Genomic DNA, 14,186 nt, shown 5'->3' with positions numbered 1-14,186 from the left:
AGTACCCGAGTACTGATGGAAAACAAGGAATTCCCACATACCTCTCCTTCACCCCCACCACAGAGAACTCAATAATCAGTCCTTTGATTCAGTTAATCTTGATTTCATATCAGCATTGACTGCTAGTGTTGAGCATATTGTCCTTTAATGTGGCGTATCCCTTAATAACTATGCGTGCAATTTTAAATGAGGTATTTTGCAAAGTTAAACACAGGCAAATGCTTACATACAAATACACACATCTCGTCACACAGAATGCACACACACAGATTCATGCTTTCATACCAATACACACCCACAGACACACAAACACACACTTTCAACTAAATACTCGTATCACCAGCAAAGGTTCACTTCAAAATGTTTATTGAAAGTTGTGAGAGAACTCAATTTTTTTTAAATTGCTGATAGATTACCCGAATAACCAACACAATTTGAGATACATTTTTTTTGTCTTTTTATTTTAAGCCGCTTCGCAGAGAGCCCGGTGAGGAATCCAATCCACTGTGAATCCGCACCGGGAGGTGAACCAACCTGAGGTGGCAAAGCGGCGTTCGTTATATACCCCGCTAGTACAGGATTTCAGAAACGTTTTTTTTAAATTTCCTTTAAATCTGTAGTATTGTACAGTACATAACGCAGTTATTTTTTTTAAACAGGTAACACTGGAATAGCATTGATGTAATGGATGGCACGTTTTAAAACCGTTTTCACTAAAGCAGGCGGGATAGAGCTCTATAATAAAACACTATTAGAAACTCATTCATTCTCTCTCACACACACTTTCCCAATGCGCTATATATTTCATTTACAATATATTGTGATGTTTGTGTGTAAAACGAAACAGAAAAAAAACATTAAAATGCACGGAATTAAACTCTAATATATGTACACGCGAATTTACAACTGGTGAATAAATTAATACCGATTTGCATATTCTGCCATCCATAGCATATTTACACAAAAATTACTAATTAATTACATAAATAGCAAAGATCCTTTTTTTCTCGTGTGAAGGTACATTTCTCGTATGCGGTTTTTTTTGTAGCGAAGTGGTGGTTCCTTTACCCCAAGTTGCAGCACAGTTACCAGCGGGACCTGTTCCTCTCCTGCTCCCATCCCTGTGGTGGCTGCACTTGTTCTCAGTCTGGGTGCCGCTGCCTCTGGTCTCTGGGCTCCGTCTGACCCCACCGTTCCCCTCGGTCGGATGCTGAAGGGATCTGCGCTGTGAGGTTCCTGTCTGTCCTCCTAGTCCCGATGTCCCCAGATGGGTCCAAGAGGGTTCATTTAGGAGAGTCCCTGGCCGGAGACGTCTCCCGGTTGCTTTCCAGGCCGCTGACCAGTCTCTGGATGTTCTGCAGTTCGTTGATCGCCTCCTTAGCGGACGGTTTCGGGGAAAGCGAGCTGCCTCCAGTCCTTAAGCTGCCGCCGCCGTTGCTTTTGTGGTTGAGTTCCGAAGCCAGGCTGACGGAGACGGGGCTGGAGTCTCGGCTGCACAGTTTGCTGTCGGACCCCCCGAGAGCCGAGGGCATGGCCGTGGTGAGGAGGTTGGTGCTGGCCGGAATGGAGACCGGGATTGGGTACGGGTTGAAGCGAAGCCGGGGTCGCCCACCGCTCAGGAACGGGTGCCGGTGGAGGGAGGATGGGGCTCCGGAGCTGTTGGGCAAGGCGGCGGCTGCGGCGGCCGCGGCCATGTACGTGTATGGGTAAGGGAAGAGCCCTCCGAAGGTGGTCATTGGGATCCCCTGTATTATAAAAAACAAGGAGACAGGGAAAAACACACCTGGTGAGTATCATCAGACGGTGAAGAGCGAGAGCAAAAACAGAGGACATGAGCACCGCTCAGAGCAAATCCCAAGCAAACAACCCCATCAATTGGTGGACAGACCTGATGCAGCGGGCTCTTGGGGGCTGGAATAAATGAAAATTAACAAGAAAGCGGCATTAAAGGATAGTGGAAATTTGGAACTCTATCTCCCAGAAAGCTGTTGAGGCTGGGGGTCAATTGCTGCGATTGATAGATTGATGTTAGACAAGGGCATTCGGAACCAAGGCGGGTGGATGGAGTTAAGATACAGTTCAGCAGTGACCTAATTGAATGGTGGAACAGGCTCGAGGGGCTGAATGGCTTCCCCCTGTTCCCATATTCCTAAAAATAGGTTCAAGGACACGGTTAAGGGTAAGCAAATGGGATTTTTTTTTAATGTATAGAGTTGAATCTCCGATTTGATCCCAGGGGGCTGCCAGAGACCCCAACAGCTACACCAGCACTTTGACCTCCCACCCGGCTGCACATTAATGAGTAGAGGGATGGACCGTTTCTGTGAAGCTACAGTGACCCTCTTCCATTACCCACAGGTGTAGGGCTCTGCAGTGGGACTTGCCCCATTTCTCAGGCTCCAGCTGATACTATATATTACACTGTATTCTCAGCACGGCACGCCTTGTACTGATCTGTCACCTTTTTAAACATACAGATCAACGCCAATAAAACAGTTCATTAATTTGACAATAAAACTTATAATTGGAATAGGAATTCTAAACGCCAGGATTGAATGGGAAAGATGGATTGGAGTTCTGTGCTTGGAAAGGAAGAGCATTAACTGCATGTTCTAAGCACTCTCTTCAATGGATGGAGAGCTGTCGCTGTCAGTGTGAAGATAAATGAATAAACAAGGAAGAAAAAAAAACCAAATGTAATTATTTTTCTAGACTTGCAACAACCCCCGGTATCTTTATGGATCCAGTTTAAACAAACACAATTGAAGCTGTTTGTCAAAAGACTTGATCGCCAACTAAATTGAACTCAATGTACCATTACAATACTGGATCACAGCATTGTCAAAACAAGTTGTATAAATAACCAAATGATGGGTTGGTTAATCAGCCCCACACATAAAGACATTTAAAAAATATATTCATACCATACACACATACATCTCCGATATATTTTCTATATATTGTAATAAATAAATCTTATATCAATAGATACATAAAATATATACACAAATATACATTTATGTAGACAATATAGATTCATACACATTATATAATATTTTAATGCTTTGCTTCAAAGCATAAAACACTTAAAACACTCCCCACTGCAAGGTGTCTAGTAGTTCCTCCAGAAATACCCAACTAGAGGGGAGAAATTGCTCTGGTCGTTATGTGTAGCGAAATGTTGAATTGGTTGAAGAAGGGATTGGTTCTGCCGTTGCACACAGCCACCGAGAGCAGCCTTTCCCTCCATCTCTCCAAAACATGGGCTTGGATTGTGGAGGCTGATTGAAAATCCCAGCTAAACTCACAGGACAGGACTTGGCAATCCTTCAGCCGTCAGCTTTTGCTCAAGAGATGTTTGAGTGTGGATTATTGATTATTACCCATCCAACGTGGAACTGGGAGCACAAATGGATTCATTTCGCGATAAGAAGTGGGGGTGTTAAAGGTAAAATTCTCCATACCCTTCAACCGGGGTGAACGACTGCTATTTTGACAATAAATCATTGAATCTGGATTAACCCTGATCGGAGTATTTAGAATGACTATTCCAGGTGTTACACTGGAATCCAGGTCCCGCTGTGTCTTGACTGTTCGTTCTGATATAAATACTGATTTAGCCTCATACCCAATGGCTCATCTTAAATTATTCTCCCTTTTATCGGTCCAAGTTGGACTATTAACCCGCAATTCATAGACTTCTCTCTCCACTGACAAGACAGAGGAGACCGCAGCCGCAATAATAACTTAAAAGACATGGCCGAATCTAATTTCAAACTGTAGGAAATACAGATGGGGAAAGGCCCTCAGAATGAACGATCTCCGGCTTTCACATGTCTCTCTTCCCTCTCTCTGTTACTCATTATTTTCTAACTATTCGATTTTTCTTCCCTTTTTTTATATTCTCCCTCTCGCTGTTTTTCTCCCGTCTTTCCCCTGTGCTCTTGTTGTTTCTCTCCCTCTGTCCTTTCTCTCATTTTCTGCATCTCTCTCGACCTGTTTCTCTCTATTTCTCCCACTCGCCTGTAATCTGAATGCGATGTTCTGGAAAAGTGAAGTCGGTAGGTTTCGCAGACCGGGTCTCATTGCTCTCCCAAAACATCAAAACTAAAGTCAGACATCGAGAAAAAAGGGTGAGAAAATACGAGCAGCAAGGACCAAGAGCTGAAATAAATCTTTAAGCAAGTCTGTATGCAAACGGCTCAATGTTCAAGGCCCCAAATCATGATTGGATTTCAATCTCTGGGAATGGACCATGAATTATTGTAAAACTCCCGCGGATCCACCGTTTTTATAGTTAATGGGAAACCCCTTTGGCAAAGTGGGATTCGAGAGCTGAGTGTGGTCAATTAAATGCAACCCCTACCGCTTCAATACAAACGAGACTTCTTACCTGAGAAGCCAGGACGTGTTGAGAGAGGTGGAAAGGGAAGTGAGGACCCGCGCCGGCTGAGGCCTGAGTCGAGGCGATGGTCGCGTTGTCCAAGCTGCCAGCTCCGGACACTGAGGCCAATAAATGTCCCATCCCGGTGGCCATGGCCGAGAAAGCTCCCGGGGCGACTGCAAACTGACCCGGGTGGATAAAGAGAGGCTGTCCGACGTTTAAAGGGTTAAAAAACTGCTGACTGTGCAACCCCGAGAAGGCCAAGCTTTGCAAATGTCCGGCGTTTAGGTGAGGGCCGTCAGTCTGTACCATAAGCGGAGTGTAGGTCTCCTTATTCAAACATTCACTGTCCTTCTTGGCTTCATCCTTCCTTCTCCCTTCGCCCTTCTCCCTCTCCGAGGTCCGGTGACTGAAGCAGATGTCGCTGCCCCTGCGCGCTTCCAGCGGGTCCTTCTTTCTCTCCGGGTTAGATCCTTGCTTGGGCCGATGAGACAACTCTGCCGCCGCTTCCTCTGCCGGTGGCATGTCGGCTCCGGACGCCGCCACCCGGGGGCTGCCGCTCACCGCGGCGGACTGCTCCTCCTGCCCCTCCAGCTCCGGGTCACTGTCCGCACCCGACTTCTCACCTGAAGGGACCGGAAGATAAATCAAATATAAATGTTAAACGCCTTTAAAAAAAATCATCAATAGAACCGAGAGATTAACACAATCCGATTCCGATTGCATTCAGTCACCCACAGATACAGGTTAGAGAGAGTCGGTGCATATTTAAATATAATAAGTGTTATAATACTTCATGTATCTCGCCCAAGAAACACAAATATAGTAAATGTTCAATTCACCACAACACTCACCAAGATGAACTGAGCCAAGCCCTCGCTTGTTCCTGTGACATCCCTCTAGACTTAAAGTTACTTATTATTTTAATATATAATAACAAAAAATAATATGCGTTAAAAGAAACCCGGGGCTTGGTTTCATATTGTCTCCTAATTTCCCCTCGTCTGTCTTTATTTCGGTGTTTGATGAATTGGGGGATCCTGTTCTGAAATAGGTTACTCGGACAAGAGAGAGAGAGAGTGTGTGTACTGGGAACAGAGGCGAGTTTTATAGGCGAGACTTATTTGGAAATATTAAATTGGATTTTGCTTTCATTTTTTGTATCCAGGTCAGCAATGGCTGCACAGTATGATTTATACAAATATCACACACACAAATAATATTCTGCTTTACATTAAAATATTGGCTGAAATATCGGTGAAGGAAGGTGAATTTTGAATCAACACTGCACAGGGGGAAATGATTTGAATCTGAAAACCTCGGGATCGATTTCCCAAACCGGTTACATGTTTGCTTCTGTTGTTTTGTTACAACTTTTATTTCAGAACACTTTGCAGAAATATCCATTTGATAAGGTGGACTAAAACATTACTAAAGAAGGGATGCTTCACAAAACTGGGACCAACATTTAATGCCATAAACATTCCGCCGGAAGTGTCAAAAGACCTGATTCAGAGCCCGGGACTGGCGGTGAGTCCAACACCTATCGAATCCCAGCCTGTGACAGAAGCGTTCGGTTCACTAGACTTCAGTTTGAAAAACACTCACAGCCCATACGGATGGATCATTTGTGTTACAATATAAATAAAACACACACTCTGTGCCTTTTACACTTCAGGGATTTCTGTGTCATTTCCACTAGCAAAAACGACCCATTACTCACTCGGGACTTCGCCCTCTTACTTATATTGGCCCTGGTGTTGAAATATATATATTTTAAATCATCATAATCCATTAAATATTGTCTCCTTGTCTCTCCCAGTGTATATGTTATTTCAACAAGATTTCCTGTTTCACAACATTAAAAAACAAAACAGGGAATAATATTTAATGTTGCAGAGTTAGTCATGGAATATCTCTCAGTACATTCCCCAAGGTACCAGACAGACACTTATCTAATTGATTTATGGAGTTTGTATGGAGTTTTAGGGCAATGTTCTAATTTAGTGTTATCTTCATTATGATTAATACAAAGTCTTCAGCCCCTTAAAAAGTTGATGTTTTCCCGTGTGTCGGTGTCTCCTGGACCCATTTATATTAGAATTTACTGGAGCAAATAATGACACCAGGCTTTAAAGGTTAAGCCACCCGCCCCGTGGTTAAGCCGGGGGACGCCATGCGGTCAACAAACCGCTCGCCCTTGATCTCTGGATCGGATCAGAGACTCTGCTGCCTCCCCCCGCCCCCACCCCCGCCCTTCCTATCTTTTACCTTTGGATGCTTGGCTGAACTGCAGAGAAACAGGGTCTGCAGCCAAGGGCGAGCGCACGGACTCCCTGGCCGGCGGCTGGTCGCTGGAGGAGGCGTCAGAATCGCCACCATCTCGATCACCTTTACACTGATCTTCGTACACGCGCAGGGAGGGCAGAGAGAGCTGCTTCCTGAAAAAAAAACCAAAAAATAAAGTTTCTTACAATGTTACAATGCGACGGATAACGGGCTTAAATATTATTGTTTGAAAAGTAACTATTTTTAATTCCTGTCTTTAAAATATAACTCCAAAAAATAAAAAATATAATAACTATTCAAAGTTCATTTAAAAACCAGATCCCCCGGAGCTCCTTCCTCTTTCACACAAGGTTCCCAACACTCGGGAGGTGTCATTCCCTTCCCGGCCGCCAGGAGGTGCCGACGAGCAGCCTGGCGTAACCCTCGCCCGGCGCAGAAACGGTGCGCCTTCCATTAACGCCAATCCCTGTCGGCGCAACTCAGATTGAGAACTATCAGAGAGCGGGAAACCACTGAGGGGAAAAGAAGAGAACCATCTCTCTCCCGCCTAAACCCTAAAGAAATTATTTCTAAATGCTCTAGGTGAGTTATTGATATCAATAGGTTCGTTCCATCCTTTTACCTTTTTTCTCTTCTCCCGTTCCCAGTATCCCTGAATCCTTTTGCAAAGGGGTTGTTGTCAATTTTAAGTTGCGTTATCTGCCGAATCAAAGGAAATAAAAAATATCCAGTTAATAAAACTCAAAAGTGATGAGCGCACACAACCGCCATCCCCAGGAATGTTATTTGGGGACTATTGAATGAAAATTAAACAGCATCAGAAGTGTGGGACTGAGCAAGACTTATACATATCAATGGAATGGCATACTTTTACCTATATGTGTCCTGGCCAATATTTATCCCTCAGTCAACATCTAATGACAAATTATCTCTGTTTGTGGGAGCTTGCTGTGCGCAAATTGACTGCCTACAGCTTCCTGTTATAATGTTTCCTACATTACCACAGTGACTACACTTCAAAAGTACTGCATTGACTGTAAAGTGCTTTGGGACGTCCTGAGGTCGTGAAAGGGCTACATAAATGCAATCTTTCATGTGTGTGTGAGGGTTTTGTGTCATTATCCAAGGCCAGAATTGTAAATGAAATTTGATATAAATTCTAATAATGAACTCAGCCCAAAATCCGATTTGAATATTATGATATGAAAATATATGAGATAATCCGCCTGCCCTTCCCGTTCCTGGGATAAAGGCGGAGACAACGGGCAAGACGACTGTCCGAGCTGGATCTGTTCCAACAGGACAAGTTCAAACATTAATACGTGGAGTCATTGTAGGGCAAATCAGGATTTTTTTCTCTGTGTAGCGTTGAAATATTTAATCTCACTTGCCAACAAGAAGGTTATGGAGCAAGCCTAAAAGGTTTTTAACAGTGTATTTACGTGATCGGGTTATGAATACTTCATACAAATTATGGTGTGTGTATATGATATCAGCAAAGCGACAAGTGTGCCTCGCTCGCTGTGCCGGCATCCATTATTCATAAGCCAAGCATTGCAAAAATATGCTAATATTTTTAAAGGGACAGAACACGTGAGAAGTGAAGAATTAAACCCCTGAAGTCTCACAATTCTAAGTGGGATAAAGCTGTGTGCTTTTCCCAACAACCTCTACAACTTCTGAGGAACTGGCCAGATGGAGATGGCCCCATTGCTAATGTGTATTCCTTCTTTAAAGTAATCGGGCAACAATATTCATTGAAATGTATGGAAAGGGGAAGCTTTGGTCACAATATCTTCCTGGCTGTATCTGTAAGTTTATCTTTAAATGTTGATACATCATGGATCGAACAAGTTTGGTATTATCAGGCAAGATCAACACAGCAGGACCGACGTTCAGCTTCGATCAGGCCAGTCTGCAGTGATAAGTATACATTAATCGATTGCAATTCTCGTCATAAAGTGTTGCACGAAATTCAACAGACCCTCTCGAACCAAGATATCGCTGTCAGGCAAAAGAGAGAAGGGAGAGAGAGAGAGAGAAAGAGCGAGGTGTATGGGCAGCGCAGAGCGCTACATAATGCTAAATAATCACCAAGGTCTCATCCACAATCAGTTACCTCTATAGAAACTGCCTCGATCTGTATACTGCCCCAGTATCGTACCCTTTACACTAGGTGCAATGCCCCCCTTGTATCCAAACTTTAACCGCTCTGATTGTCCGAACGATCCTCCCACTTTCACACAGGCCATGCCTGGCCTGGGGGGCATTTCCTCGCGATCTCCACACCCGGAGTAAAATACTGTCGTTCACAAATCAAGATTTTATCAGTTAACCAACTATTGAATGAAAAAAAAGTCAAAACTCCTGTCTTTATTTCCGTGCAAACCCTTGCCCTTGTATACATTATTCTATTTACCCTAAATGATATGTTATAATAAACATACTTTCTGAGGGTTTCATTACTTTTGAAAACAAGCGAAGTTTGAGTTCCGCTTGAAGGTACAGGTTGCAATTCCCAGGAATGTGAGGCTTCAATTCTTTCTGTCTTTTGGATTTGGACTCATTTGCGAACAATCCCAAGCCGCCGTCAATCCTTTTAATTCAGCTCAAACATCAGCAGTTTCAAGAGAAGAAACCGTTCGACCAGTTGTTACATTAAAAAGACAAAATTAAACCTTTATTTAAAAAAAGCCTCTCAATACCCCAGCCTCCCACATCAAGTTGGGCAACGGACAAAATATTTTGAATGAATGAACTAAAAATAAATGAACGTGTCGAGTCGGTTCTGAATATTTCCCCCACTGCATGAACTGGTCCAGTTCGCTCGCCAGTTCCAGGCCCCGGGGTAATGGGACAGAAGCGTGCTGGGCTCACCTTATCGTTCTGATAGGCTGTGACCGCGATGAACTCTGTCTCTGGGAACACGTAAGTTCGGAAAGTGCTGTAGGGCAGTTTGAGAATATCGTTGGCGCGGACCACGTGGAATCTGGGCTGGTATTTGTGCATAGAATTCAAGATAGTCTGAGAAAGCGACAGAGAACAAGACTCAGGTTAATTCCATTAAAGGGCTGCCCGCGGTTTGTCTCTTAATGTCTGGGGCCACTAAACCTAGAGAAAAGGCAAATAAAAAACCCGGATCAATTCTGTTAATTCTTCCCCCCCCCCCCCCGCCGCCCCCCCCCACCCCACACACACACACACACAGGAGCGGGATAGGGGAAAGGGGGGTTCACCTGGTCCTGATGTAGTCTAGTGAAAACTCAGTACACAAACAAAATTCGAAACTTTAATCCCTCCTGCTTGTCAAGAGCAAACCTTGGTACCGTCCCTTCAATCAGTGCATAAAATGCTGCATTAAATAGGAATCACGGCGTGTACCTGAGCAGATAAATAGGATCTTTAAACTGTCGAACAATTGCATAAGATTCTTAATCAGATTATACAATACATTCGGTCACGATTATAAGCTATGTCTTACAATTCAAACGCTGACTGACATTAAAAGCATTAAAAAAATCAGCTCTATTTATTTTTATTTTTGGACATAAAAAAATAAATGGCGATTCCAAACTGCCTATTCTGGGCTGGGTGTGCTTTTGAAATCTTTGATCCTGACCTCATACAGTCATCGAATGTTGAGGTCACCAATTTCCTGCTATCATTTGACTTCAACCTTCCCCCCCCCCACCACCCCCCCTTCCCCAGCTATATTCTTTTTGAAATTATGCTTATTACTAAAACGCGCCTATGAAAAGGACCGTAGATGGGAATCCGTTTGAAAAGGTTTGCCAAGAGCAGAGGGAAAAAATTATATCCTCGGTTTAAAAAAAACCCCAGTCCTGGTAGGCACTGAAAGCGAAACCAACGCATTGTGTCTGACACATAAAAGACACAGACACTGGATCTGGGCATTGATGTGTCATCTGAACTCTGTCCTGGGTTTATATAATATAAAATGTTATACAGTGCTTCCCCGTTCAGGCGTACAAATCATCCAGAGCCCCGCCACTCAAAGCCTGGATCAGCGAGACCAGCCTGTGAGTCTCTGAGCTCTCACAATTTCTCCAAGACATAAATCCATTAACATTAGACAAGAATCTTCAGCCTAGAAATATCCCAGATACACCTTTCAAAATGATTAATATTATTTCCTATTATTTATTAAATAATGTCAATGGCGTTTGCAATACAATCACAAACCGATTGCAGGCAGTCGATTGAATCTTTTACATTTTTCACCTTATTGCTTGGTGGATTTACATTCTACGCTTTGACTGCAACCCCCGTCTCGATTTTTACTTTAATTTTTGAATATATTGCTGGTAATTTTTTTCACGCATCCTGATCTAGGTCGAATGCTCTGCGCTTCAGGGCGCTTTCTGCACTGCTCCGCTTCATAATGGCTGCTTTTACCTCCAGTGCCGTCCCTGCAACCTTCAATCAAGTTTCCCAGACACTGCATTAAAAACGCTCATCCCCCCCCCCCCAAATAAATGGTCACAAATTGTTTTCCATTGGCTCCGTCCATCTCTAAAGCATCACTGAAGTGATTCTTGGAGACCCACTGGCTAGAGATAAGAGATCGCGCATTCAGTAGTCAATCTGTTTCTACCTAGCGAGCACTCTCTGCTCTCTCTCTCTCTCCTGCCTGACGCCATAAAGCCTGACCTGCTTTTCACAACTCATATCCTTAATACACTTCAGCCTGACCCCGCGTTAGCGTACAGCAAAAAACAAAGGCGAAAAAACAGTAATATTTAAAGGCATAATTACAAAGTCCTTAACCTCGGCCCAGTCTCAACAGCAGATTCTTCTGAACGTCTCTCAGCCATTTGTGCACATACTTACTCCTGAATCAGGGAGTAATGGATTATTAACAAATATGACAGTCCTGGTTCATTGTTTCAAACGGCCCTCGCCTCCCATAACAGGCGGTAGATACTTTCTAACCCCAGCAGAATTAAGACAAACCCCTTCAGATTTTTTCTGAAAATTCAGCAGGATTTTGACCTGTTATGTTCCATTTACTCCTAAACGATTTGATTCAAAAGTTAAAAAAAAAAAGGCTACTGTAGTGTTTTGGAGGGATTTTGGCCTAAGATATTCTGTAACATTCTGTCAATGGAATTGTATCGATCTTATATGGGATAATTAAAACAAGTCTTCCTGCCCCTGTCTAGGAACTGGTTCTGGATTAACAGTGGCCTAGTATTTCTGAAGCCCTGAACTCACTTTGTTTCTTTTCCAAGAGAGTTGCTCGCCTGTTTGCGAGTCAATGCCCCCAAAGCTGTAGCCAATCCCTCATTGGGTAGAGTTTGTATTTAAAGTTTTGGGGTCAAAGACAGAAACAGGTCAAGTCGGTATATGCGGCCACCGATACAGGGGAGATTAAAGCAAGTTAGCAAAATGACAAGTTAGCAATGTAACAATCCCCAAGCAGAGGGCAGTTGTTCCAACTGTGCGTTTTGGCTATATCACCCCAACACTTACTACAAAGCGACAGTCAAAATGGAAAATATATAAGTCGACCTACAGCAACACTTACGAATCCATGCTTGTCGGATATGTTGTTGGTGAGTTTTAGTTTGTGAAACGTGACTGCTTTCGCCATCCACTGTTCGCCGGTTGCCGGGCTGTCTGGGTGAATGTACATCCTTTTCGGCATCTCCGGGTCTGCTTTCCCGGCCACCATCCAACGCGAATTGTGAAATTTGTACCTGCAGTCATCAGCTGCCACAATGTCCATCAGTAAAATATATTTCGCCTTTTTATCCAAACCATTGACCCGCACTTTAAACGGTGGGAACATTCTCCTAAAAGAGAAATTAAACACACGAAGCAGCACATTTAATGTCATCTGGGGACACACAAGTGGTGAGAAATACAGCTCAACATATAAGGAGCAAATATTCAAAAATAATACCGATCGTGCAACTTGCAATGTTATTATTAAACCGAGCCCAGCTTAATTATACATTATACTTAATATTTTTTTCGAACAAGCCTTTTATCTTAAAACTGAGAACTGTTCGATTTTATTCCTCAATTCTTAATAAAAGGAACTCATATTTTTAACTTTATTCATAGTTTTTCTATCCCCAGTAATTCACATCAAAGATCAGCAAAACCACAGCTTCCCGGTGTGCATTGTGTATGAAGACAGCGATGGAAACGGCAGATTCATTCTTTGCAAATGGGTAACTGGGGGATTTTTTTTCAGACAGCTGATGCAAAGCTTGGCCTTTATTTTTTAATTGTGCAATCCCGTCGCATTTGGCTGCCTTTTCTTTTGCAATCGCTTCGACCCCTTTCTCGCGGAGAGACACCGGCCGATTACAATCAGCGGTTATTATAAACAACAGACTTATCGCTTCGAACTCACAACTTCTGTCATGGGACAGACAGCGCTCGGGAGCTAAATAGGGTTTCCTTCCATAAACGACACAGCAGTTTGCTGTAAATTTTTAAAAAATTATATTGTAAGAAGAGCAAAAGTTGTCGAAAGTTGCATTACAAAAATCAATGAACCCTTATATGTAAAAATAAATTTAATGTTAAACTGCTTTGATTGCAAAGCGACGGGAAGGAAGTCAAAATAGCTTGTCCGCCCTTTTTATAGAGATTTAAAATATACAGACATGAATCAGAAGCCTAAGCAGAAAGCACAACCTTTACTAGTTGCTATTTAGCCCTTTAATAAGGCACTGCACATTAAAGCGCTCGCATTTCACTGCAAATCCCATTCTGTCTTTGGCACGTTGTCAACTGGCTTCTCTTAAGGACTTTGCAAATTCACTAGAATTCATTTAACAGATGACTGATTCTTAATTGCAGTTTTGATTTTTTTTAACAAAAAAAAGATAGAAGCGAGTTGAAAAAGTTAAGCAATGATAAGAATGTGAGAAAGACGGATGCATTAACTGGGACGTGTCCTCGCCGATATTCGTACCTCCCAGACTTTGTAATAACCATTTCGGTGCCGACTTTGTGAAACTGGTCCCATAGATCTTTCGCTTCCAGGTTCACTTTGGGATCGTCCTCGACCTCGTCCTCCGGTTCCAGGCTCTTGAGGGGCCGCAGGTGTGCCGCCTGGTGCCCGAGAGCGGAGACGTGGATTGCGGCCTCAGCCATGTTCGGGTCCGTCAAGGGTTTGCCCAGAGCTCCGGGCAGCGAGAGAGCGGCCGCCCCGCTCGGCGGCAGCGCCAGCGCGGGGAAGAAGGAAGGTTGAGCGGCCAGGAATGCGCTCATGGGGAAATCCGCGGCTCGGTGAGCGTGGAACGGATGATAAGCCATGGTAGTCGCCGCTAAAACTGGTTCTCTCATCGGTGCATCCGGAAAGAGAAGGGGGGCAAAAAAAGGAAGATTTCTGTCGGAAGAGTCGCTTTGGCCGGATCTTCCTTACACCATCTCCTCGAAGAACAAGTACAGATCGGCAATCTCTCTCTGTGTGAGTCTGTCTCTCTCTCACACACACACACAGATCCTTCCTACAATGATCTCCCTTCGGCTC

At 43.6% G+C, this 14,186-nt stretch overlaps 1 protein-coding gene across 2 annotated transcripts; it reads right to left on the bottom strand.

Moving 5' to 3' along the window:
* Positions 1 to 349: 349 nt before the first annotated feature.
* On the bottom strand, positions 350 to 14,153 carry tbx2b (T-box transcription factor 2b). 2 transcript variants are annotated; one of them, XM_085964692.1, is made up of 7 exons: positions 13,626 to 14,153; positions 12,210 to 12,489; positions 9,551 to 9,697; positions 7,296 to 7,372; positions 6,656 to 6,825; positions 4,394 to 5,010; positions 350 to 1,745 (listed from the first exon to the last, which is right to left on the bottom strand). In XM_085964692.1, the coding sequence occupies exons 1-7, from the start codon at positions 13,997 to 13,999 to the stop codon at positions 1,284 to 1,286; spliced, it is 2,127 nt and encodes a 708-aa protein (XP_085820818.1). In that variant the 5' UTR covers positions 14,000 to 14,153; the 3' UTR covers positions 350 to 1,283. The 2 variants fall into 2 exon arrangements, with proteins under 2 accessions (XP_085820818.1, XP_085820819.1); XM_085964693.1 differs by having other exon boundaries at positions 12,222 to 12,489.
* Between the last annotated feature and the right edge of the window lie 33 nt (positions 14,154 to 14,186).

This window comes from Somniosus microcephalus, chromosome 22 (genome assembly GCF_052327205.1).
Source record: "Somniosus microcephalus isolate GS21.2 chromosome 22, FLI_Smic_1.0, whole genome shotgun sequence".
Lineage (NCBI taxonomy): Eukaryota > Metazoa > Chordata > Chondrichthyes > Squaliformes > Somniosidae > Somniosus > Somniosus microcephalus.
Note: the sequence above shows the minus strand (reverse complement) of the source record. Positions and strands in the feature narration are given on the sequence as shown.

Bases quoted from the DNA above. Each gene is read 5' to 3' on its own strand.
- tbx2b (XM_085964692.1), bottom strand. From the start codon at position 13,999: ATGAGAGAACCAGTTTTAGCGGCGACTACCATGGCTTATCATCCGTTC. The intron at 6,826-7,295 runs GTAAAAGGATGG...TTTTTTTTTCAG, and splicing joins AACGGGAGAAGAGAAAAAAG to GAAGCAGCTCTCTCTGCCCT. The intron at 1,746-4,393 runs GTAAGAAGTCTC...TTTATAATACAG, and splicing joins AACACGTCCTGGCTTCTCAG to GGGATCCCAATGACCACCTT.